Below are 23,998 nucleotides of genomic sequence, written 5' to 3' on the forward strand. Positions count from 1 at the left end.
ATGCTGTTCCGGACCTGTCCACCAAACATGAGAAAAAGCATAATGGAAACACAAGCACAATCAATTTTAGATGTGTGAAAAATCAATATGCAATAACATAGTCTTTCCAAAAAAGTGAGTTTTTTTTCCTTGAAGGTGGTTACAGAGCATGTTCAAAACTCAAGAGACTGTTAAGCAATTTCTTTTTGAAAGCAGAAACAAGATTGAGCCCTTTACCAAAAATAGTTTATTGCACAAAACTTTTAAAGTAACCCCTATGCACATTATTTTTATAATCAACATGCTATGTATGATCATAAACATTAATTGTACATAGTGTAACTCCTCCAGCCCCTGGGTTATCCACTCAAGAACATGAAATTATTAACTTCTATTTTTACAAGTACCACCTAAGCAGACATTACTGAATGTCATGTGGAAAACATAACAAGATTTCATTCATAATATCCAGAACATCCTTCCCTCCCCTAGAAATCTGTGCATCTGTACTGGAAATTAGGCTGCCCTACTGCCCATGACTGAAGTGTTACATATTATTAGGAGACAAGAGTGATCAGATGCCAGCTGATGAGCATTAGTAATTACTTTGGACTGTAATTGCTTTCACATGAAAATATTTAAAGGCTCCGGTCACAGTAAGTCACATGCAACTATTCACACTTCCCTGGCAAAGTTAATAAAATGTATAATCACGAGCTTTTGCATCACCAGGACTGAATGTCATCTTTAAGTTAAATTGGTATTAATAATACTATCTGTCCCCAGCGCACCTTTAATGTTGTCATAGCTAACACTAACACACTTATGCCACTGCAGTTCACTCCCCTAAGAGAGAATATCTAATCTGTGAAAATATGAGCACTAGAACTTTCATTCTGGATATTACTCTACTTTTTACATATGTGAAATTTCCACAGATTTCAGCTAGGATATTGCCTGAATAAACAGTATGGGACCAGATTCTCCCATTGCATAAGTAGATAAAGGGCTCAGCTGATCCCAATACAGTGCACAAGTATTTCCAAGAAATCTGGAAGACAACAGAATGGAGCATTATGCAATGTTCATCAACACCAGAGACTCAATAACTTTGGGGGTTTTTTTTTTCCGCTGTAGGGTTTGCTGGTTTTTGTTGCATTTTTGGTTGCTTTTGTTGTTGTTTTTTTGTGGTTTTTTTTTTTTAAATGCACAATTATTCAAGAGTCCTCAAAAAACCCCAGCAGCATCTGAAACAGTAATGCTGCAGCATTTACCAGCTTCCATCGCTTGGGAAACATTCTCACATTAGAATGACATTTCTCCTTCATCAACAAGACTTGGTTTAGTAGGTAGCAACCACTGAAGAAACAAGACATAGAAAATACATTCTGTTGCAGTGCTTGAAAAAGGAAAAGAAAATAAAAATATTTTAAGAGATTATTCTTTAGATTTTCCTCAGACGTATTTGGCAGTGCTGTAACAGGCAAAGGGAGGCAGTTTTCATTCCTACAGCTCATTTGGTTTTTTGCCTGGACAGGAGAGACCTGAAGCTTCATAGAGTGAGCATGCTCAGCCTCAGGGTGAAGCTGTTTAATAAACCAGCAACGATTTCTCTTGATGATTAAGAAGTGCAGCTGATGAGCTTAAAAAAAAAAAAAAAAAAAGCACTTTGTTTTCATCACATGCTGCATGCTCCTTCTAGAAGGCTTCCTCAGTGACTTGCACAGCTGAATTGACTTAGTACCTCACCAGATTTAGACCCTCAAGTCTCACCGTCTGTCCTTCATTTAAGTAAATGGCAGGTGCTTCTGCTTATAGAAAAACACATGGTGAATATACCATGAAAACACCTAGGGCCCAGGTACTTTCAGAAAGAGACAGGTGGGTCTATGGGGAAATGTAATCCGAGCACTTCACAACAGCTCCCTCTTCTTTAAAAAGGAGAAATGTGCATCTAAAGCTACTTCACTGTACAAGCTCAGATGTCTTTTTAAGGAGCCAGTGAGAAAATGCAGCACTGCACTGAAAACGGAATGAAGTATAACTATTGATACAAGAGAAGAGGAGAGCACACATTCTGAAGAACTATGAAGGTTTCTAACAACTCTGGCTTCTTTGATACTAGATAAAACCTTTATCTATACAACACTGCCAAATTTAAGAGATTAAAACATAATGGATTCTTAACTAGGCAATGTATTTACTAAAATGAACAGCAACATTAACACTGCACAAGTGTTACTTCATTTAAAAAGTTATCAAATGTTCAGGATTTTTTGTACTAATTATATTATTCATTACATAGTTTTAATTTTGTTCTTTAACAATACTGCATATTTTTTTCTTCTTTGAACTAAACATACAGGCAAGTTCAAGAACATGACAGCAGCGAGATAATCAGTACAATTTACTCTGCAAAGTAGACTGCGGGAGTATGCAGACATTAATGTGTCTAAGGTAGTCTGTAAAGCTTTTGACTTCTCTTTGAATTGTTTGGTCATTCTGTATGATGGACACCAGCACCTAGTGCGACGCTGACACATTTCTTCCTTCACAGATTTCAAAACCTTGACTTTTGGCATCACTTGACTTTGATCCAAATAAAATGTAAGTTAAAATCCAGTAGCTGAGGGGCATGAAATCAGTCAGTATAGAGACTAACTGCAAAGTGTTCAACTAGACTAAGGCTTGAATTGGCAATTATGATAAATCAGACTTAGGATAAAATGTGGGTGGGTTTGGGTTTTTTTGTTTATTTGCTTATTTTTTGCCTTGCTGCTAAGAAAACTGCAATAATCCCCCCCACCCCCCAACAACCAAACCCATCCAAAAGCAGCAACAGTCTCTTTGGAAAAAATACACAAACTAGTATTTTTGGTTTTTTCCCCAGCCACTTAAATCTAGCTGTACTTAGTAGATTTTTAAAAAATGCCAAACAAGAGCAGATATAATTGACCTGCTTTGTGTTTTAAAGACAAAAACATGCTAATACAGGAGTTGCCACTAAATCTTCTAAATAATATCACATACATTTTGATTTGCGCTTTAGCACTTAGCACATTAGGTGAAGCAGTACCTCCACGCTGAATCTTTGCATGAGGAGAAGGCGGGCTTATCGCTGCACTACAAGCCACATGGAGCAATGAGACCAAAGGTGAAGGAATCTAAAGTGGGCTGCTTTAATAGTAATCTAGTCAAGGTGCTCTGCAGAGGGGCTGCCACAGTACCAACATTTCCATTCATGGTGGACACCTTGTAATAGGGGGTGCAAAAAGTAGGGGAAGTATGTAGGAGAAGATAAAGCTAATAAAAATAATAATAATTTTATAGGCATTATACTTTGTCTTTTAAAGTAAAAATAATTACATTTCTAAAAGCTCTGGCTTTAGGGGATGATTTCCCTAAGCCACTTGTACAGTATGTCAAAAACAAGCGAACTTAAATGTAACGTTAAAACAATGACAGTAACAAAAAAACCCTCATGTCAGCCTTAGCTTACAGTATATAAGCATATTAAAACAGATATTCAAAGTCAGAAAATTATGATTTTTTTCATATATATATATATTTATTTTACACACATACCTTTTTCAAGGGTGTCTACTTCAAAAGTTGACCTAAAAAAGGTGCAAGAAGTGTTTGTGCAGTGAAGCAAAGCTCCCTACTGGCTTGCGACTGTAAGAGAAAAACTGATACTTCACAAAACATCCCAGGCAAGTCTGCCAAAGATACATACTGCTCTTCATTGCTCATCTTTACAGTCTTGTTTCTTTTGCTATAGGTTAGAGGTCACCTTCATAACAAGAAATGGCTTCAAATAAATTTTCCTCTTTAAATACAGGTATCTGTAATCTGAACTTCAAGAATAAGAGATTATAGGAGGGAGGAGAAAGAATGCTCAGAATATCCAGTTCTCAACCACTGCTAATGGCTGAACATGAGCAGAACTTTTCCCTGCGATTTGGATACAACCCAAGATGGTAGAACACACCATCGCCCCCACCCATTTAAAAAAAAAAAAAACACAAAAAAAAAACACCACGCACCCCAAAAAAACCCCAACTCACCACACCACAACCCAGATGTTACATAATTAACAGTCATTCCTTAACAAACTCAATCAGATTGAACAAATACAGACCTGGAACCAGATGCTCCTTTTGACCTCATTTTAAACCTTCATCTGAATCTCTTACTAAACCCCCAAATGAGCTAGATTTACCACTTGGCAGCCCCCAACATGACAGAATCATTATGGTAACGTTTCAAATCAACCCTTGGAACAACATGTTCCTCATTTAATATTACACCAGTTTCTCAAAACCATGCCCTTTGCTTCTACAGGCAAAAGCACAACTCTGAACACCATTTTTAAAAATGAAATAAATAAATAATTTTGATAAAGATTTGTTTACATACTTAAAGCAATAGGAAGAAAGACAACTGGTAAGGAGGTTATAGTGTCAAAGCTTCCTTGTCACTAACACTGTAATTCTGTTTCTTTTCATCTACAGTAGGAATCTCCTGCTGCTCTGATGCGGTTGCAGGGCTGGCAGAAGTAAGGTCCATTAGCTGCCCTTCAATCCGAGTCCACGAAGACATTGATTCATGTACTGTAATGGTGTGCTCCTCCATCTGACGCTGAAGGCTGTCCATCTCTTGCCTTTTGAAAGTATTGGGAACAAAAAAGCAAAAATTAACAAGCAGAAAGCTAACTGCTAAATGCAAGATAAGAGAATTACTTTTCTGATCCTTGACGCTCCAAGACTATCTAAGCTATAGCTGCATACAAAAGAAAGTAGTCTGCAGGAACCTTAGGAACTGTCTTTAAAAGCAAAACAAACACAATATGCTTAACTCAAAAATAAGGGGCAACAATGCAGAAACTCCTTTGCTGCACATACTTATTGCCAGGGATGATGCAGTACTGTTTCCTCAGTAAAGGCACTGAGTGACTGCAACCTGATGGATGTGGTACACAAGCAGGTATAAAAGACGACATGGGAGTTAGAGATGAGGAAAACAGCACAGAAAAATAACTAAACACATTATGACTTTAGTCAGACACCAGCTTAACAAAGTGACCAGCCTGGTAGTACAGGATCACAGAACATCCCAGGCTCACTCCCCCTCAAACATCAACTGAGGTGGTAATAGCAGCTCAGTTCTCCCAATAACCAGAGTTCCCCATCTTCCTGAAGTTGTGGCTTTCCTGTTAAGAATCTCATGTGCGACCTTTTAAGGGCAAATCTGAAAATCTATTTTTGGCAGAATGAACTTCCTCTGTGGAGAGTTCTTATTAACACACTGCCTGGGCTCCAATCACGAGCAGCCTTTCTGATGCTGTGAAGAGAGAAACAACAGCTTCTCCACCAGCAAGAACAACTAGAAATAGCTGTTTCTGGTTTGTTCTCCTGTGTGTGACTTAGGATGGACATTTTGCCTAGTTTAGCTTAAAGGCTTCTTTCCCTATTTCATTACCATATAAGCAAGCACTTAAAATGACAGAGCATCCTACTTTCCTAAATATAGTCCCAATAAAAGGAAAAGAATTCATTTTACAAATCCTTTTTTCCTTAAGCTGGCAGCTGGTTTCTTGGAAACATTTTTAGCATTATTTGATATGGTTGAAAATAACAGGTCATACTTTAATTGCTGGAGACAGCTGTTCAGATTTTTCAAAGGCTCCTTGCTCACAGCTGTCGATGGTTTCAACAGTTCTTCCAGCAAGGCAGCAGGCACTGGACAATCAGGAATCTTGACTGGAGTCACAGGATTTGAAGAGTTATTCTCTCCTTTCAGTTCCTTCCTCTGTTTAAAGGAGAAAAAAAAAAAAAAAAAGAGCCAGAAATTCAATTATTTCATCAGTGTAATTTTCACCATATAGAAAGTATCTCACATCATACTACTGGTACATATATGCATTAGAGAGCTGGAATCAGAAGCACATTCTTGTTAAGTCTCATGGATCACAAGCAGAAGTTCCTAACCTCATGTCATCTGCTAGCCATGCTCTTTAGTAAACAAACAGCATCTAGAAGGATCTACTCAAGAACTCTCTACTAAAGAAATAAACCAGGAATGATTTAAAGAAAATTAGTTGGATTTTCACAACAAATTTTAATAAAATTCTTTCAGTATAGTTAAGGGAACAGTTCAGGGAAAAGTAGTATCAGTTAAGTACAATCAAAGGAATACTTTTGAAAATTCTGGAACCTGTCGGATGAGGTATCAGGGCCAACGTTTGAAAGAATGAAATGGAGGCTTCCATATCTGTCTCACTAAGTGACAGAATTACTTCAGGGAGGGAAAAAGCAAAAGATCTACTATTGCTTCATTTTCTGTGTACTAGCAGCAAATCAGAAAAATCAAACCACTAATAGTTACCCTTTGGAACTGTGGAAGGATGAAAAACTAGACAGTATGGAGAGAACAGACACATGACCATTAAGAAGGTATTAAACTATAAGAAGATATTAACTCCGTATTCGCCCATGATTCATTATTTAAGTGCTACCTTTTTTGCTTTATTATGTCAAAATGTAAATGTAAGAGAATACGCTAAACACAAAGATTTCTGAAGTAAAAGGTGGGAAGTCACGATCAGTGCAGTTACTTTTACCTGCAAGTGTTCCTATATTTATCATTTAAATACCAGAACATCAGCAAGTCTGTATCACAAGCAGGCATTTCAGTTCAGAGTTTTCACCAGGTTTACTGCAGCAGAGTGTTTTCTGGTACTTCAGTTTTAGAGCATTATTGGAGTATTTTCCAGTACCGTACAACATGCATTCTTCCTATTTAAATACCTTCTTCATCTTGCCGTGCTTCAGGTCCAACTTCAGTTGCTGGTTCTGCTGCAGCAGCGACTTCATGCTATTCTTCAGTTCAGTCACTTTAGCTTGCAGCATAAACTTATCCTTCTGAGTCACTGACAGGTCTTCCCTCACCATTTCCAACTCAGTCTTGATATTCTGAATGGGAAAAGAAGGGAATCACCATGAAACAAGGAAACTGTACAAGAGTTCCAGCCAACTAATGTTTTTATCATTTTTTATCATTTCCAGCAGAAATTAGAAAAAGAAACAATAGAAACACTGTTATTTGAAACCAATTTGCCCTGGTGGAAAACAGAAATTATTTTTTTTAAAAAAAAAGGCAGCAGCCTATTTTAATGGCATAAGGTCAAGGAAATAAGGCACTAACACCACAGTCAAAATAAAACTGAGAAAAGTAGAGACACTGCAGAACACATTGTGAATAAGTTTTTATGAATAAAAATGTATTTTTAAAAGTATCAGAAAGTATACCTATGCTTCTAACAATATAAATATTGTTTTAATTACCCCCCTACAGCAATAACCATTATCCATCAGAACATCCACTGACTAGATTAAATACCTGCAAGACAACTTGCATGCCTTCTAACTCCTTGTGACTGCGCTGTTCACTCATATCCAGCTGCTGCTTAAGCGTTTCAATTTCTCTTTCTCTTCGTTCTACTTCCCACTTGAGGTCTTCCACCTACCACGTTGAAGGGGGAAAGTGTCTTTAGAATTATATATAGCTGCAATCAGCCACAAAATCAGAAATATATTACTGTCTCATGAACCTTTCCTGATTCTAAGAAAACCTAGCAAAACTTCATCAAAAAATGCTGAATTAAAGACAAATGAAGTCAAACAATGCATCACAAATAAGGATGAACACAGTAAATGTGCAGGTTTTACCTCTTGGCTTACTACAGGCTGTTCACTAAGCTTGTCATCCAGCTGCTTCTGCAGAAGCTGGAGCTGAGACCTGGCTTCTGCCAGCTCTTCCTGAAACTGTGATACCTCCTGGGAATGTTTTTCATCTTCTACCCTGCACAGCAGAATTAACAGACACAGCAGTTACTCAATCTGTCCTTTAAAAGAAGTACCTCACTGGGTTAGCTGTGTAACCATAAACGACAGGACAGTGCATGGAACCTGGTTTGTTATAGCTTTTACTGAAGGCTCTGCCAACACATTCACAGCAAGAGTTAAATCACAAGAAGATTTTATAGGAAACAGATGCGTGAATAGATCATTAAATATTGGGGGGAGGGGGGTGGTGTAAAATTCCTTGAGCACTGGTAATAGTCCAGTTACAAACAATAGATTATGTAGTAAAAAAAAAAAACCACCCCAAAAATATCAACACACCAAATCAAAAAACCTGTTCGCAATTTTGCTTTTCTTTTAGGAGGAACAGGGTTAACCTTATATCCGTTAACCTTATATCCATGCTCATGTACATCTGATATTTTCTTAAACTACAAGAAATTATCTTCTATACAAGAAAATAAATTTAATTTGAATGTGCCAGGGAATATATTCAACAATCAAAAATCATTCTCTTTGTAGCTCCCCAGGGATGTGAAAGAGAGAAGAATAATAGTATATATATGAAGTGTTAATCTTTACTAGTAACATGAAGTAGTAGAAATCTATGTTGAAATGGTAAAAACAGCAGATGGTGAAACCTAAACACAGGGCACTTCAGATCTCAATTTTGAAGAGACAGAAAATTGCAAGTATTCACATAGAATCCTAACATGCATCTTATGTTCATGCTCAGCTGGAGTACATTTCAACATAATCCATTCCAGACTGACAAAACCAAAAATTCACTAATGTATGCCTTTTTCAGATGATTTGTTTTATTTACTATTCTCTAAGAACTTGGACATTTACTTACTGCAGTTTGTCCACTTCAGCCTGAAGGGCTTGCACAAGCAGTTCTTTGGCATGTAGTTCTTTCTTGATTTCACTGAGCTCAAGCACAGCAGCTCTGTAATGACGGCGGTTATGTGCTGCATCTGCTTTGGCTGCTGCTTCCTACAAGAAAAAAAAAGCAATTTTTCTTTGTTTCATCACTGTAGGTGAATCATAAAGGGAACTAGACTAAAGGGGTACAAAAGAAATCAAGAAGGAGGTTCTGCAACTGTTAACACCTTTTTGTCTAAAAAAATTATTAGTGTTGTGATCCTTATTAATGCCAATGGCAGTTAGTAACTACATATAACAGAAGAAGTATGTTCGCCAGACTGCTTCTTCATTGTGAATTTCTGGATGAAGTGTCATCACTTCAGGATGTGTCCCATGCATTATAAGTCATAATGAGATATTCCTGTTAGTCAATGAGTATGCTTAACACCGGGAACAACAGGAGAGACCGACATCAACTGATCTTTCAGCTACTGGCCATCATGACAGACACCCTGCAGGAAGCAGGATGTTATAAAGCGTAGATTTTGTTTCAAGTTACTTTTCAAATACTTATATTTAAATCCCCTTTTAAGAAAATAGAACAAAAGATGAGCCATTACCTGCTTCTTCAGGTCTTTAACTTTTGACTTTTCTTTCTCTAAGGAAGCCTGTAAAGCTTGAATAAGTTGTTGCATTTGCTGATCCTCTTCCTCTTTCCGCTTCAGGACTGCCTGTACCTGCATCACATCACACAAAAACACACATTTTGTGCGGGCTCACTGGAAGACCAGAATTGCCAGCAGAGGAAATACAAACACAAGCCTATGCAGGGATTGCAAAACTTCCCTCTGCTGTTCACCGGTAACTCCTTCCTCACGGTACCCAAGTAGCTGCAGTTAAATGGTAGCTCACTGCTATTATCCCCATGAACATATTACTACTGGCATAAAAATCTTTCATCTCAATGAATCCACATGTAACAGTTTGCATGTTCCAACCAACTTCAGTGAGCCACACTTTCACTACTGCAAATATTTTAGTGTGATTTGTGTTTTTCCAAAAGAGTGAGCTCCGTTTAGAGCAAAGTCTCATTTCTGGTCTCTTGTTTAGCCCCCTATATTACTGCTGTTACACAACACATGGGAGACCTGGTTCTGGAGAAAATGCACCAACTTTCTATCATGAGGAAGATGCGTACATCCTGTTATCAGAAATATGAGCTAATTCCTTTCTGAAAATATTCTATCAAAAGGTCAAATACCTGTAGATTCAGTTGTACCAAATCTGCCTCTCTTTTTGCTAATGCTGTTTCAAGGATATTGTTGTGCTCCCGCAAAGCGGCGTTGGACTGACTAAGACCTGTAAGTTTTCCACGTTCATGCTCCAGTTCAAGCGCCAACTTCTTATTAATTTCTTCTAAACGTTTTATCTTCTTCCTGAAGCCTCTAGATTCCTGAAGCTATAGCCGAAGAAAAAAAACCAAATCAAACAATCAAACCCAAACAACTCCAGCTTACTACCACAAAAAAAGCTGTGAGCTAAACTCATTAAAGGTCTTGCTTTCCCAGAGTGTGATTTCTTTCTTTTCTTTTTTAAATGGACATTCTAAAATTGATTCAGTTGGATACTTTTTCCTTTTGGAAGACTAAAATGCTTGTTAGAAAGCAGAATCCAGGAGCACTGTTCACGTGCAGATCAAGAGTAGCTGATACATGTAATTTTTTTGTGCAACTCTACAACTGAACACCAGCACTCTGCCCTCAAAAAGATCACTGAGCATCCATGACTCCAAAAACTTTCAGAAGGTAATGACTCAAACATTCTCACTGTCTCGTGACAGTGTGGAATCTAACACAGGAATTACTTTTCTCTCCCCCTATATGACAATGATTCATGAAACCATGAAGAACTGGCACTGAGCAGCAAAATTAGCAAGTGTCACTGACATTACATTTCCTATGTAAGATTCTGATTTCCTGCATTGCTGGAATAAAATTACAGTACTAAAATTTCTCCCTGCCTCTTGGGCACTTATAACTGTCACCTTCTGATCTACCATGCAAATTCAAGCAATCACCTCATCCTCAAGTTCCAGCACTTTCTCTTTGTATTCTTCAAGCTCCTGGCTGGTAAGTGAAATCACTTCTTGCAACTCTTTTTCCAGCATCAACTTACTGCTGCTAACGGCTTGCAATTCTGTCTCCAGAGCTTGAATCCTTTCCTAAAGACAAAGGGATCACGAGTGTGATTAATATATCACCTGTCTTACAGAAGTAATTTAGTTGTTTTTTTTAAAAACACCTACTTCTCTAGAAAGTATTAAATGAGGTGCTTTCCACCCTTGCATGCAGCTACTGCTGTTAGTATATTTGATACCTTGCTCCATTGGTCCAAAGAATTGGAGCTTCCCCTAGTAAATTAATTTTCTTATCACAGGCATAACATGTATGAGTAAGTTATGGCTACCCTGAAGAACTGTCAATGAGAAAAATGCAGTAAAGAGTTTGAATTTTGGAAAAATCTTCAGATGCTGAGCCTTTAAAAAAACCAAACAAACAACAAAAACCCCAAAACCAAACAAAAAACCAAACCAACAATAACAATTAATCAGAAAATTTAGCACAAAGGCTGATCATCCTCTTGACCTTGGACTACAACTGGTGACCTGAAAGGTGCAAGTAAAATAAAACCAAAAAAAGCCACCAACCAAACGGAAGTCTGGTTTGCCTTTTTGCAAAAGGAACTTCTCTCTGCTCAGAACACTGACAACATGTTCTTATCTAGCTTTATGTTCTGAATATTTTGATCACTTCAGTGTAAAATAGTATTTCAAGACTTATATTAATAACAAGATAGCTCTGCCCTTGTACGAACAGCGTTAAAAGACATCTGCATACCTGAGCAATCTGGTCATTTCTACCATCAGTGATTTGTGCTTTTAGTTTGCTCAACTCTGCTTCAGCAGATTCCTTTGCAGCGAGAGATTCCTGTAGCCGACGACTAAGAATGCCAACTGCATTCTCATAGGCTTTATGTTTTGCTTTCATCTCTTTCTGAGCACTTGTCAGATCTGACCCTAGACGCTTCATTTTCTGTTTCTGCTCAGTAATGGCCCTGGAGTGAAAGAAAACATCAGGTAAAACCAAAAACTGTCTGAACACATGACTAAAAAATTAGTTTTTCACATTGCCCCAGAAAAGACAACATCCACTTCTCTCTCCTTGTCCCAGAGTCACCCATCTCATCAGAGAAAGACATCAGTTGGTAAGGTACAATTTGGCCCTCTGTATGACTCTCTTGAGGCCCTCTTGAAGACTTGATAACATTCTAAGAAAATAGGGTAATTATGAGGTCTTTGTCAGAATTACTAAAACTCTAGCATGAAAGAAGATATACTACTTTCTCTAAAATAACACAGAATTCAGAGTAAGTATCCAATCTAACCCAAGAACTTTAGTGGATATGTCAGGTAAAATAAAAACCCTGTGACCATCAGTGGGGAAAAAATACCCCAAACCCCAGGTTCTCATTAATGCCAGCATTCTAGCCACTGAAGGCTAAAATTCAGTGAATGGTAATTAGGATTAGCTCCAGTATGTATGTTATATGGCAGAGACTGTTGGTTACAAGCATAAATGAATCACAGAAAAAGCTGCAATTCCTGTGTAGCATGTGACCAACACTTTGCCATGGATATGACACTGACTACTTAAATTTCCCAAAGAAAAGACCAGGGAATAGGAAAATATTGCTAAAAAGATTAATATGAAAACCAAATGCTGTAGTTCTTTGCTTGTGCTGAAAGAACACTTACGTTTTTGCTTCTTCTTGCATTTGTTCTACTTGTTGTTTTAGTGCCTGATTTGCCTCAGCAAGAGATGCCATTTGTTCCTTATCGAACTGCAAGGACTTAATAGGAAGGGAAAAAGCACCCATGAGTGTAAGAACAAAAGCACGTTTGCTGCATGTTGGATTATAAAAGAATAAGCATAAAATTTCAAAATAACTTCCATCTCGAAATATAAACTGTTCCAACGTTCTCCATCTCCTTTCCGTTTCCCTTCTTTAATTCTTCCCTCTGTGCCCACCACCGTAACATGTATGACTGGAGTTCTAGCTTAGTCTTTGTTCTCAGATGGAGTTCGCTTTGGGACCATGGAAACTGCTTCCACATCACACCTCTAGCGCTTCTGCAGCGTGCTTCTTCCCACTTACTTTGAGACGCTAATAAGCGGCCATGTATTTACGGAATTTTGGTAGGCATATGCTCAAATCTATAGACAATATTAAATATGTAACAAAGAACCTTGATTTGCAGGTGGTCATTCTGTTTATTTCCAAAGTTAATAGAAATAGCAATGCATCCTGGATGTAGCACACTAAAAGCTCAAAGCTTAACACCTTCCGTACCTGTAGACGTGTTTCCATATCGTCTCGTTCTTTCTGCACTGACTGAAGATGATTTTCTATTTCCACCATCTGCTGCTGAACCCGAGATACCTCCTTCTGTAGTTTTGAATGTTCAGATTCAAGTGACTGTTTTTCAGCTTGAACCTTCAGTAGCTCTCGTTTTATCTCTTTCACTTCTGAGTCCAGCCGCTTTTTTGTAGCTTTCAGTTCGCTAATCAGCTGGTCCTTAGAACTTGCATCTCTTCGATAAGCTTCCACCATTACCTTGGACACAAGAGTTTCAAGAGGACAACGTCAACTCTGTTACAACTTTCTAAGCGTAAGAGTAATTTATGATAAAATATTTACTGATATTATTTGATTTGGGGGGGAGGGGAGGGGGGCATGTCACATGTCAAAGAATACAAACCAGCGTCATCTTCTGTAACATATTTACTCTGATTCAAAGATTTTTATGTAAACTCAGACATCAAATACCGCTATGTATCAGCAGTTCATTAAAAGACATTCTTGAGTAAGAGCATTTATAGCAGTATGAGATACTTGTCACATTCTTTATGGAACTGCACTAATTATGTGCCTTTTTTTTAACCAAACTAAATGTAAAAAGTTAACCGGTTATTCCATACACAGTTAATAACTTTTGCCATGACAAGAGTGCTTAACCATGGCTGACAGTTCAAACAGCCTTCCCAAACTTAAACCTAACAAGCTAAAACCACCTTTGGCATCAGGTTAATAAGCAATCAAGCAGCAAATTAATGGTGCCACCCTATACATAAGGCAATATATGCAACACTGATGGCATATCAATTTCAAGTTAATGTTTCAGAACTGTAATTCAGTATAAAATTTGCAATAAAGCGCTTATTTTCAATCTAATTACTGAAGCAACTACCACTTTGCAAAGCTGCAGGAAAATGACAACACTTGAAAATTTTCACGAGTGCTTTTGCAACAGCACATCTAATCAACAAACCAGAGAGAGATTTTATATGGTGGATCATTTGCCAAACTCCTTGAAGTCCGATGAAAGCATGAATTTGTTGGTGGATCTGCTTTTACATTAGTTACAGATAAAAAATCAACTGTACAAAATATAGAAACTATATAATTATGTCAAAGTTCTTTGATACAGAAAATTGATTCGTGTCCTCACAAACCCCTCAGAAGTACATGCCTTCACTGTAAACGAAAGAAGTATATTCCTTGGTTTTGTTTCTTTGAAATAGTCTGCTTTTGCTTACTTTCTGCTGCAGGAACTGTTCCTTCACTTTTTGAACCTGTTTTTTAAAGCTGGCATTTTCTTGTTGTAGATTCTCTACCTGCCAGAAGGAAAAAAAGCAAACAAGTGGCAGTACATGTCAAATGTCATATTCTATGTTACTTCAAGCAGTGACAGTATCTTTTGCTATGCCTGCACCAATTGCTTAACCTAATGAGGATCCCATTTCTGACTAGGCATCTCAACGGCTCTGTTACATAACACAACATTTTATACAGAAATACATTCACACAGGTCACCATGTAGCAAGCTTTGTCAACCCTCTCAGGAATGCATCAAGTCCCCTTATCCTGCCATTGTTTTAGTACATGCCATTAGCGTAAACATTTTGTATCCCACTGGCACCTGTTCACACATACATGATCAAGTGAAGAAACCAGCTGGTTCTTTGAAGGAAAAAAACCCAATCTTTATGTTAAATATACTTCCATAATTCATCAGTACTTCTATTGGTAATACTATCAAGTCCCATTATTATCTTCAAAAGAAATCTCTAAAGATTACCACAAACTCATCGTTACCAGTATTCAGTAAGAAAGCTCTTCTTATGGAGCTTGGATGCTTTAAAAGACAGACAGCATACATGACTATGAAATGAAAGTGTGAAAGAAGAGTCACCTTAAATTAAAGCAGCAGCTACAAAAACATTAAGGACATACTGAACTATTTTACAACAACAAGCCTAATGTGACTAGAAAAAAGCTTCAACTGGTACACAGCACTACACAAAAGCAAACCCTGGTATATTGTTTCCAGAAGAAAGGCACAATTAAACAAGACCAAATTATGGCATAAGGAAGATGTTGGGGCCACAACGCTACAGAAAAGCAGCGTGCTGAAAAATTACTTCAAACATGTGATCTACTCAAAATTATTGTGTTTTAAAAGTGGTAAGTTTTTGAAAGATGGTGGCTCTTGGAAACAGACAGAACAAGATCAATTAACCCCAGCTTCCCATTCCATCCCACACAAATGCATAAGCACATACAGATTCCAAGGGATATTAAGCTGTAAGCTCACCAATTATGTAACAGGATGTAAAGTGTCAGATAGTTCACCAACAGGGAAAAGTGACAGAATTGATTAAAATATTCCCACTAGCTGAATCTTGCAACTACACGTGTATACAAACTTGTGTACCAACCTCCCCTCATGGTAATTGCTTCTGTCACGCGCCTGTGGCAATACTTCCCTGCAACAGCTACTTTAAAGAAGATACTTTTAGAGATTCATTACCTGGCTTGACTTGATTGCCATTTCTTGCCTCAGTTGTTCCAAGACTTCTGATGCTACTTCTCTATCTTCTCCAAGGCGCACTGTTCCCTCATCAAGTTGTTCTTTGCTTGCTTTTGCTGCCTGCAAAGCTACTTCCAAGACAATCTTCTCATTCTGCAAATACTGGATCATGTCATCTTTAGAAGTAGCGTCACTTTGGAACTCTTCTAACCTGGCCTTCAGTTCATCATACTGTGTTTGCAGGTCATCCAGGGACTGCTCTTTAGTGTGCAACGTCTCTTGGGTCAGCGTGAATTGCTTCATTAGGTCTAGGTGTTCTTGCTGTAAAGATTCAAGCTGCAGATCTCGCTGATGCAAAGTCAACCTGACCTGAGAAGAAGTATTTTAAGATTAAATTCGTACAAAACAAAAGTTATCCTTAAAAATTCACTCCCATCAAAATATTTTAACTAGTGTTTTAGTTTCTAGGAGAAAACAGCAGAAGGTGAAAATAACTTTCCTTGGCCACCTCTATTTGCTGTATTAATAGCATTGATTGCCTTCTGCAGCATCTGTAATTTTACAGGCTAAGCAATGATTAGAATGACAAACCTAAAATACTCTTAAGATTCGCAGTATTCTACGTTTTTATTTGAAAAATGCGTCCACACTAGCTATACCAGGTAAATTCAGTGTTAATAATGATAATGCCATATAATTACATGGAATATGATACCGAGCTACCACACACTTCATCTCATTCCAGTCCTTGACTTGCTGCCTTCGTAATGTTACAAGGTTAAAGCAAGACTCTTGTAGCAAAGTGCAGATATATTACGCTTTAAGTTATATAATGATGTCTTGACTGCCTAACAGCTTTGAACGTGGATCTACACTTCTTGTTTATACTTAGAATAATCACACCCTGAATTCACTAAAAACCCCCAACATCTATAAGGCAGTAGTTCTGAAGTTTCAGAATACTGTTGCTGAGACAGGTGAAAAAGAAGGAGCCTTTTCACCTGGGACAGAGCGACTTTGACACGGACTTCATTTTTGCAACAATCTTTCAGGTTCTAGAAAAAGTTTAAGCTCAGTATCTATTTACTATTGTCTTTTCAGCCAAATAAGTATGCCACTTGAAACCCTGGGGAAGTTGCCTAACAATAGTCTACCTGTTCCAATTCTTGCTCCAATGTTGCTGCAGAATCAGCCATTTTCTGAAGCTGTTCTTTCTCATCCTCAAACTCCTCTAGTTTTCTCTGCAAGTCTTCTTCCACCATGGTTTTAGCTTCCTGGATCTGCATGAAGGCAGCTTCTTGATCTAACATGTCAGCCTGCACAGAAAAACCAAGGAATCAACTTTTACAATTTCCATGGAGGAGGAGGGGCAGGAGGGAAGGGCGGGGGGGGGGGGGGAGGAAAACGTAAGTTAGAAAATTTCTAGGGAAAAAGACACAAGCAAAAATAATTCTGATGCCTGCCTTACGCATCTGTATGTCTTTACTGAAGCCACCCATTCATACACTTCAGACACCTTAGAATAACAGTGAATGTCCTGTATATTTATGACAATCTGTATTCCTCTTAAATCATATCATATCCTTTCTAAATTGATGAAGACAGACATAAAGAAAAAAATCTTTATTAAAATTAAGCTCTTTGGAAAAATTCTAAAACAAAAGATTCCTTGGATGCTGTAGCTACTCAAGGAAACAGAAATTTCTGTCATTTATACAACTGCTATTAGTAACACCAGCGATGGGATGCTTCCACTAACCTGCTGCTTTACTGCCCTTTCAGACTTAGAAGCAGGAATGTCACTAAAATTCAATGGGAATTAAGGTTCCAAGTGCTTTGAAAGTGAATATACTGCACTTCAGATTTCACCCATCTATTCTTAATGGAGGGCAGGAAGGACAAACTGAGTACTGAGCAATTTTACACACCTAAGCGGCACTTTACTGACTTAGTTTAACTTCCAATTAAGTTTTCTCTTGAAAAAGTTCATAAACGGACAAGGGAGAAAATTCATATCCACCTTGAAAAACAAATACCAAAGCTGAAAATGCAATTATCACCTTGGAATGGGAGACATACGGCCTTGCTCCCTCTTACTGCTTGTCATGTCATGCAAATTTATTTGCTCTGAAATAGTTACTGTTTTTATAATGCAGCATTTGAATCAATTCATAAGAATTTTATGTTACTTTGCTGGAATAGCCTTGAGTTTGCAAAACTTAAATACAAAACCTAGGCACAACATAATTCATGAAGATACCTACAACTTTACCTCAATATTTTGCAGCTGTGCTGCAATACGTTCCTTTTCTTTAATGGATCTGTGCTGGGTTTCGGTCAGCTGCTGAGACAGCGCCACATTCTCTAGTTTGAGATGTTCCAACATACCTGCTTGGGTCATTTGCCCAGCCTAAAAGGAAGGGAAAAAAAATAAATCACAGATTAATATCAACAGTCAAAATCTGGCCAACAAATTTTACAGTTTCAGAAAAAAAACAAAACAATCACATTGAATCTATCTCTCCCTTATCTCAGCTACTACTTTCATGGCACTGCAGATCTTCCTCCACAGAAGGCAAGTGCTTTGATTACATTTATGGCTCAGCATTAATGCGAACTAACACCTCATGATGAAAAACAAAACACCATTCACTCCTGCTTTCCACTTGAAGAATGAACAAGTGAGACCGGCTCCCTTGTCTGAGCTTATGAACAATGTCCCCTGGATACAACTAACATAAAGAACAGATTCTCAGCCCTATAGGCAAGTAAGTCATAATACCTGTATATTGGCCATCTCACTCTGCAGCCTGACACGGGCCTCCTGCGCTAGCACAAGCTGCTGCTGGTACCACTGCCGCACGTTTTGGAGTGATGTGATTTCCGTTTCAGATGCCTTCAGCTTGTTGGTCAGCGCGGTCCGTTCCAGCTGCACCTTCTGAAGCTGGCTCTGTAAGGAAGCCAACTGCTGTCGTAGATCATGAACTAGAAAAATAAAGAATTCAGACAGTGCACTTAATTGTTCTACTTTTATGCACACGTTTTTTTCAAGGATTATTGCTATATTTGTAGCTTTTTCTTTTTTTTTTTTCCCCCCCTCTTTTCTTTCTTTTGGAACAAAAACCATATATGCCTAATTACATAAAGATTGGCTTTTCATGCAAAAGTGAGGGGAAGAGCCAGAATTCAAAGTATCAGGTCATAAGCAAAATTAAATAAATAATTTCTGTAAACATTCATAGCTCCTTAGAGGGAGAAAATACGAACTAATTAAAAAAGAGGAAGCAGGTATCCTGACACGTAGAGTCATCATTACAAACCAATATTTGCACAATTTTCTAAAAAACATTAGTCCACTGTCAAACAGTTACTAGATTAAATATTTATGCCTCCCTCTCCAAGCTGGCAGTGGCAGCTTGTAAATAGCGGCACTTCTGTGACACAAAATAAAAACCAATCATCTTAAAATTCAGACCATTTTATTAGTATGACATCAAGGAAACAAAATTCCTTCTTCCTCCTGGACTTCAGAATTATGTTGAAATTAAATGATTTATGTCATAACAAATCTTCAAGATTGACATTTACATAATCCCACCTGTGCTGTCCCTGGTGAGAACATTTTTTTGCATATCTTCAACCTTCAGCAGGAGTCTTTGGTACTGCTCCTCTGCTAACTGCAAATCATTATTTGAAGAAGCCAAACTAGCATTCTTTGCTTCCAATGTATTTTGCAGGTCAGCCATCGCTCGTTCCAGATCCCAGCAAGACTGCTTTAATGTGGCCACTTCAGAACTCAGAGATTCCTGCTTCTGCTGGCTGTTTTGGCTGTGCTCCATCTGTGCCTGAAGCTTCATGTTCAAAGCTGCAAGTTGGGCTTGTAGCTCAGTCTTCTCTTTGAGAGCCTGAAAGTATCCAGAAAAAAAAAATATCAAAATGCACAAGTCTCAAGAGAAAAATACATTAAATGGCTGACTAAAGAAGATGCCCAACAAAATGGCTTTGCTAAGGCAAAGACCACTAGCTTGTAAAAAACTCTTTCAAAGTGACCTAGCAGGTATTTCAAATATCAAGGAAAATACAGAAGAAAGCACAGACAAGACATATAGGATTATAATTCAGTAACCATGTCAGGATTTTCAATAAGACATGTATTTCCATATTTTGAGGAAGAATGCTTTCTATTATGTGTGTTATACCATCAATCAATACAAAGTGGAAATACAGCTATATAGACAGTGCTAGCATTACTCAGGATTTATCATCTCTCTCAATTTTACTTTAATTAAAAAACAACCCAGACCTTTTTTTTAAAAAAGGCCTTTGAGGACTTCATTAACTTTTTATTTATCCTCTTCAGCAGCTGTGGGTGTGCACAGCAAGGGTTTGGTAGCCAGGGGGCTACAGAGGTGGCTTCTGTGCGAAGCTGCCAGAAGGTTCCCCCAGGTCCGACAGAGCCCATGCCAGCCGGCCCCGCCGCTGGCCACAGCCCAGCCCGGCAGCCATGGTGGCAGCACCCCGGGGAGAGCGTGTTTGAGAAGGGGGAACACCCGTGGGAGAACAACAGCGGGGAGAGGAGCGGGGATACGCGAGAGGAGCAGCTCTGCAGAGACCCGGGCAGGGCAGGGGGCAGGAGGGGCTCCAGGCGCCGGAGCAGAGATGCCCCCGCAGCCCATGGGGAAGACCACGGTGAGGCAGGCTGTGCCCCAGCCCACGGAGCCCACGGGGGAGCAGACCCCCACCCGCAGCCCCGGGAGGACCCCACGCCGGGGCACGGGGTGCCCACAGGGGGCTGTGACCCATGGGCAGCCCACACTGGAGGAGCTCCTGGCAGGACCTTGTGGCCCCATGGAGAGGAGCCCGAGCTGGGGACCCCGCGGGGGTCTGTGCTGGAGCAGGCTGTGCCTGGGGGTTGTGCCCATGGGAGGGACCCATGCCAGAGAAGTTCATGGAGGACCATCCCCCATGGGAGGGACCCCACCCTGGAGCAGGGCACAGTGTGAGGACCCTCTGCCTGCAGAGGGAGGAGCGGCAGAGACAGCATATGAGGGACTGACCCCAGCCCCATTCCCAGTTTCCCTGCGCTACTGGTGGGGAGGAGGGAGAGAACTCGGGAGTGAAGCTGAGCCTGGGGAGAAAGGAGGGGTGGGGGGAAGGTGCTTGAAGATTTCGTTTTATTTCTCATTACCCTACGCTGATTTGATTGGTAATAAATTAATTTCCCTGAGTCAAGACTGTTTTGCCCATGACAGTAATTGGCGAGTGATCTCTCCCTGTCCTTGTCTCGACCTACAAGCCTTTTGTTGTGTTTTCTCTCCCCTGTCCAGCTGAGGTGGGGAGTGATAGAGTAGCTTTGATGGGCACCTGGCCTCCAGCCAGGGTCAACCCACCACAGCATCCTTGTAAAGTACCTTATTCTACAATGGTCTTTACAAAACACAATTCCCAGTTTTAATGACTAGTGAATTGAAGACTCTTGAAATACTATAATTTGCTAAATACAGAAATTCAAATGAATTTTCTACCTGATTAGCTTCTAGTGAGAGTGTTTCTAGTTGCCCTTCGAGTCGCATCTTCTCTTTCAGAACCTGCAACATTTCGTCATGCGTTCCTGCGATAGAGCTTTCCATAGAGACACTGGAGACAGAGACAGCACACACAGCTGAAGGGTTAGAATACAACACTCATCTAGTGAAACAGTGAGGCTGAAATGAAGAGGTACTCTGACTCCACGTGTGACCTAGAATTTAGGACGTTTTTTCTGGCTTTATGATGGATCCAGAAATTATGTTCACACTAAGATTTTTATACGTTAGTTTCCTATACTTACAGCAACTAGAATCTACTGTGGCACCCATTTATTTGTTATTTTACAAAGCATAATGGTTGACTTCATTATGTTCTGTATCTGCATATCCCATTATAAGCAGACAAACAGATATAATGGGAGCACAAAACCTCTACAACTATTGTCTGCAACTGTCTGCTTTAATGTGAAACTGCCTGAGAAATACCAACAGATGCTACAAAAGAAGGAAGAACAGGTATTTGATATAAGGGATTCCTCATGCTCCTTCCCTGATGTACAGCCAAGGAGTCCAGAAAAAAAGATCTTTCATCTCTCATTACCTTAAGAATTAAGACTAAGATAGAATAATTTTTGACAATTGATTTTAGCTTAACACCTTGGGCCATTACACTCTATTCCAAAGGTGGGAAAAAAAGTTATTTCAAAATTAGCATGTATAAAACATGCATCCACAGACAACTGATAAAAAACACAACTGCATCGTTAAGGGCTTTACCACTCATCCACTTGCTTACCGAATCACACTTTAATACCTACCACATACACAAAAGCTTGTGAGACTAAGTAAATCTCATTCCAAAGGGCTGAGGAGTATAGACAAGACCCTTGGCATTTCATCACTATTTGAGGCCTGAAAGGCACATGCATAGATCTGGAAAAGGACAGTAATAAATATTGCTGAGTCTGTTAACTCCACACTTTCAGACTTTAAAGACCAATGCCACATCAGGGATTCAGTGAACAAATGTCTGCTTCACAAGTAAATACAAACAGAAGCAACTGCTAGCAGCTTGTTTAAAACACACTGCCAGTGGCAAGAATATCTTTCTCTAAAGATATACTTAGTAAAGAGGCACGCAAACAAAGGGACCTTTCAGTTTCTTTTAGAATCTGCAAGTTAAAAACAGATTTGATCACAATGAATTTAAGTTAAAACTGGATGCAAAATTAGTAGAAGGGAGGAGTAATAGGCTGCTTATTCCGTAATGCCTAGGAACAGCCTCACTGTAGGGTGATCTTTCTTACCTGCTAGAAATACTGTCTCTCCTGCTCCGCACTTCCCCATTAACTTCTTGCTCTTGGGCTTGATGCTCCACTGCTGCAGCCTGCAGCACCTCGCTGATGGAAGGAAATTGTCCCATTGCATCTGGATGTATCTTCTGACCGTTTATTGTATACGGAACACCCTGTTTGCCTTCTGCATTCTGTAAGCTGTTATACAGCCCTGACACACTGCTGTAGTTAGAGCTGTCACTCTCATTTCCATCCAGCCTCGTTCCCACTTCACTCCCATCAATCTCTGAAACACTGTCTCCTGCTAAGGAGGAATTTTCTATTCGATCATCCAGGTCAGATGGTAGACTAATTTCAGAAACAATCGATGTTGGACCACTCCTGCTTTGCTTCAGAGTCCCACAAGATAAATCAGTAGCCACAAAATTCCCAATAGTGTTTCTAGAGCCTGAATCTTCAGTTCTGTAGTCAGCCAAGGACCGGATCTTGCTGGGCCTAGATTTTGAATTTCTTCTCTCTTTTGAGGATGCCGGAAGCCCCAAGCTACCCAGTTTTGGCCCCCTGGGGACACTGGTCCGTAAAAAGGAGTATTCTTTTGTCATTGCTACAGTGCTAGCTCTTGGCAAGATTTCTGGATTTAACATCAGCTCAGGATCTAGGGTGCTGGAGGGTCGGGTTTTGGACATAGACTGATTCGACTAAAAGAAGCAAAGAGTCAATGATAAATTCCAGAACTTTACATTTGGACTAGCATCAAAGACTTATTTTGCTTTAGAACTTAATATGTAAAGGTCTACATTTTTATATTAATATTTAAATATATACATCATTTTATAAATAAGGTAAATTACATCAGCAATCAACCCTATCAAGGCTCAGTACATGCATGTTGAAATGATCAAGGTAGACTCTAAAAGCTAACTGAAAAATATAGGAAAAATTAAACATTTAGGTTAAAGTTTTGCGTTTGATCAACCCCCCCGCTCCACAACCCCACCCCCTGCATTTTAAGCAGCACAAACCGGTACACTACCGATGAAGTAACAGAGAACCAAATTTTGCACATCCAGAAGAAAAAAATGTTTTCTCACATTTGAGAAAACTACTGAACATTTAGAGCAGAGAAAATAATAATTTAGTGCAAAGAAAGGGTAAAGTTTTCAAGCTTCTCAACAAGACACTTACCCTTTCTTGATGTCTCTTCACTCTGTATTGTTTGAGCTGTTCTTCTAGCCGTCTTCTTGCTTGTAGTCTTATTTGTTCCTCTTTCTCTAATGGGAGTGAAGACTCCACTGAGCCTGTAAGCGAAAGGTATCTTTACAGTCAAACAGGAAGCTCCAACACAGGCAAATCTGATGCAAAAGGAAAAAGCCCCTTCTACCATCAGCAACATGCTTCATGCTTAAGCAAGGAATGCAAGGAAAGCCCATCGGCATGCACCTCAGAATACCCTCTTCTAATATATCCTTGTGTAAGCATTGATAAAGCCTGCGTATTTCTGTCACTCAGTTTGCAAATGCTGTAGCTCCTCCA

The 23,998-nt window shown here is 39.1% G+C and overlaps 1 protein-coding gene across 4 annotated transcripts in view; it reads right to left on the reverse strand.

Annotated features, from left to right (window-relative positions):
* Window positions 1-208: 208 nt before the first annotated feature.
* The window catches only part of GOLGA3 (golgin A3), a 30,378-nt gene continuing 6,588 nt past the window's right edge, over window positions 209-23,998 (reverse strand). For 3 of the 4 annotated variants that reach the window (XM_037376097.1, XM_037376107.1, XM_037376117.1), the window contains 21 exons: window positions 23,651-23,763; window positions 22,478-23,163; window positions 21,168-21,279; window positions 19,241-19,547; window positions 18,425-18,627; window positions 17,915-18,052; window positions 16,797-16,958; window positions 15,643-16,011; window positions 14,369-14,446; window positions 13,122-13,385; window positions 12,526-12,620; window positions 11,609-11,825; window positions 10,789-10,932; window positions 9,973-10,170; window positions 9,332-9,448; window positions 8,701-8,840; window positions 7,710-7,842; window positions 7,381-7,503; window positions 6,789-6,953; window positions 5,627-5,790; window positions 209-4,642 (listed from right to left, as the gene is read on the reverse strand). In XM_037376097.1, coding sequence (XP_037231994.1) covers window positions 4,435-4,642; window positions 5,627-5,790; window positions 6,789-6,953; window positions 7,381-7,503; window positions 7,710-7,842; window positions 8,701-8,840; window positions 9,332-9,448; window positions 9,973-10,170; window positions 10,789-10,932; window positions 11,609-11,825; window positions 12,526-12,620; window positions 13,122-13,385; window positions 14,369-14,446; window positions 15,643-16,011; window positions 16,797-16,958; window positions 17,915-18,052; window positions 18,425-18,627; window positions 19,241-19,547; window positions 21,168-21,279; window positions 22,478-23,163; window positions 23,651-23,763 — 4,136 coding nt within the window. In that variant the 3' untranslated portion in view covers window positions 209-4,434. The remainder of the gene's footprint in view (window positions 4,643-5,626; window positions 5,791-6,788; window positions 6,954-7,380; window positions 7,504-7,709; window positions 7,843-8,700; window positions 8,841-9,331; window positions 9,449-9,972; window positions 10,171-10,788; window positions 10,933-11,608; window positions 11,826-12,525; window positions 12,621-13,121; window positions 13,386-14,368; window positions 14,447-15,642; window positions 16,012-16,796; window positions 16,959-17,914; window positions 18,053-18,424; window positions 18,628-19,240; window positions 19,548-21,167; window positions 21,280-22,477; window positions 23,164-23,650; window positions 23,764-23,998) is intronic. The other variant, XR_005102415.1, reaches the window with a different exon arrangement.

This window comes from Falco rusticolus, chromosome 1, assembly GCF_015220075.1.
Source record: "Falco rusticolus isolate bFalRus1 chromosome 1, bFalRus1.pri, whole genome shotgun sequence".
In the NCBI taxonomy this organism is placed as follows: Eukaryota; Metazoa; Chordata; class Aves; order Falconiformes; family Falconidae; genus Falco; species Falco rusticolus.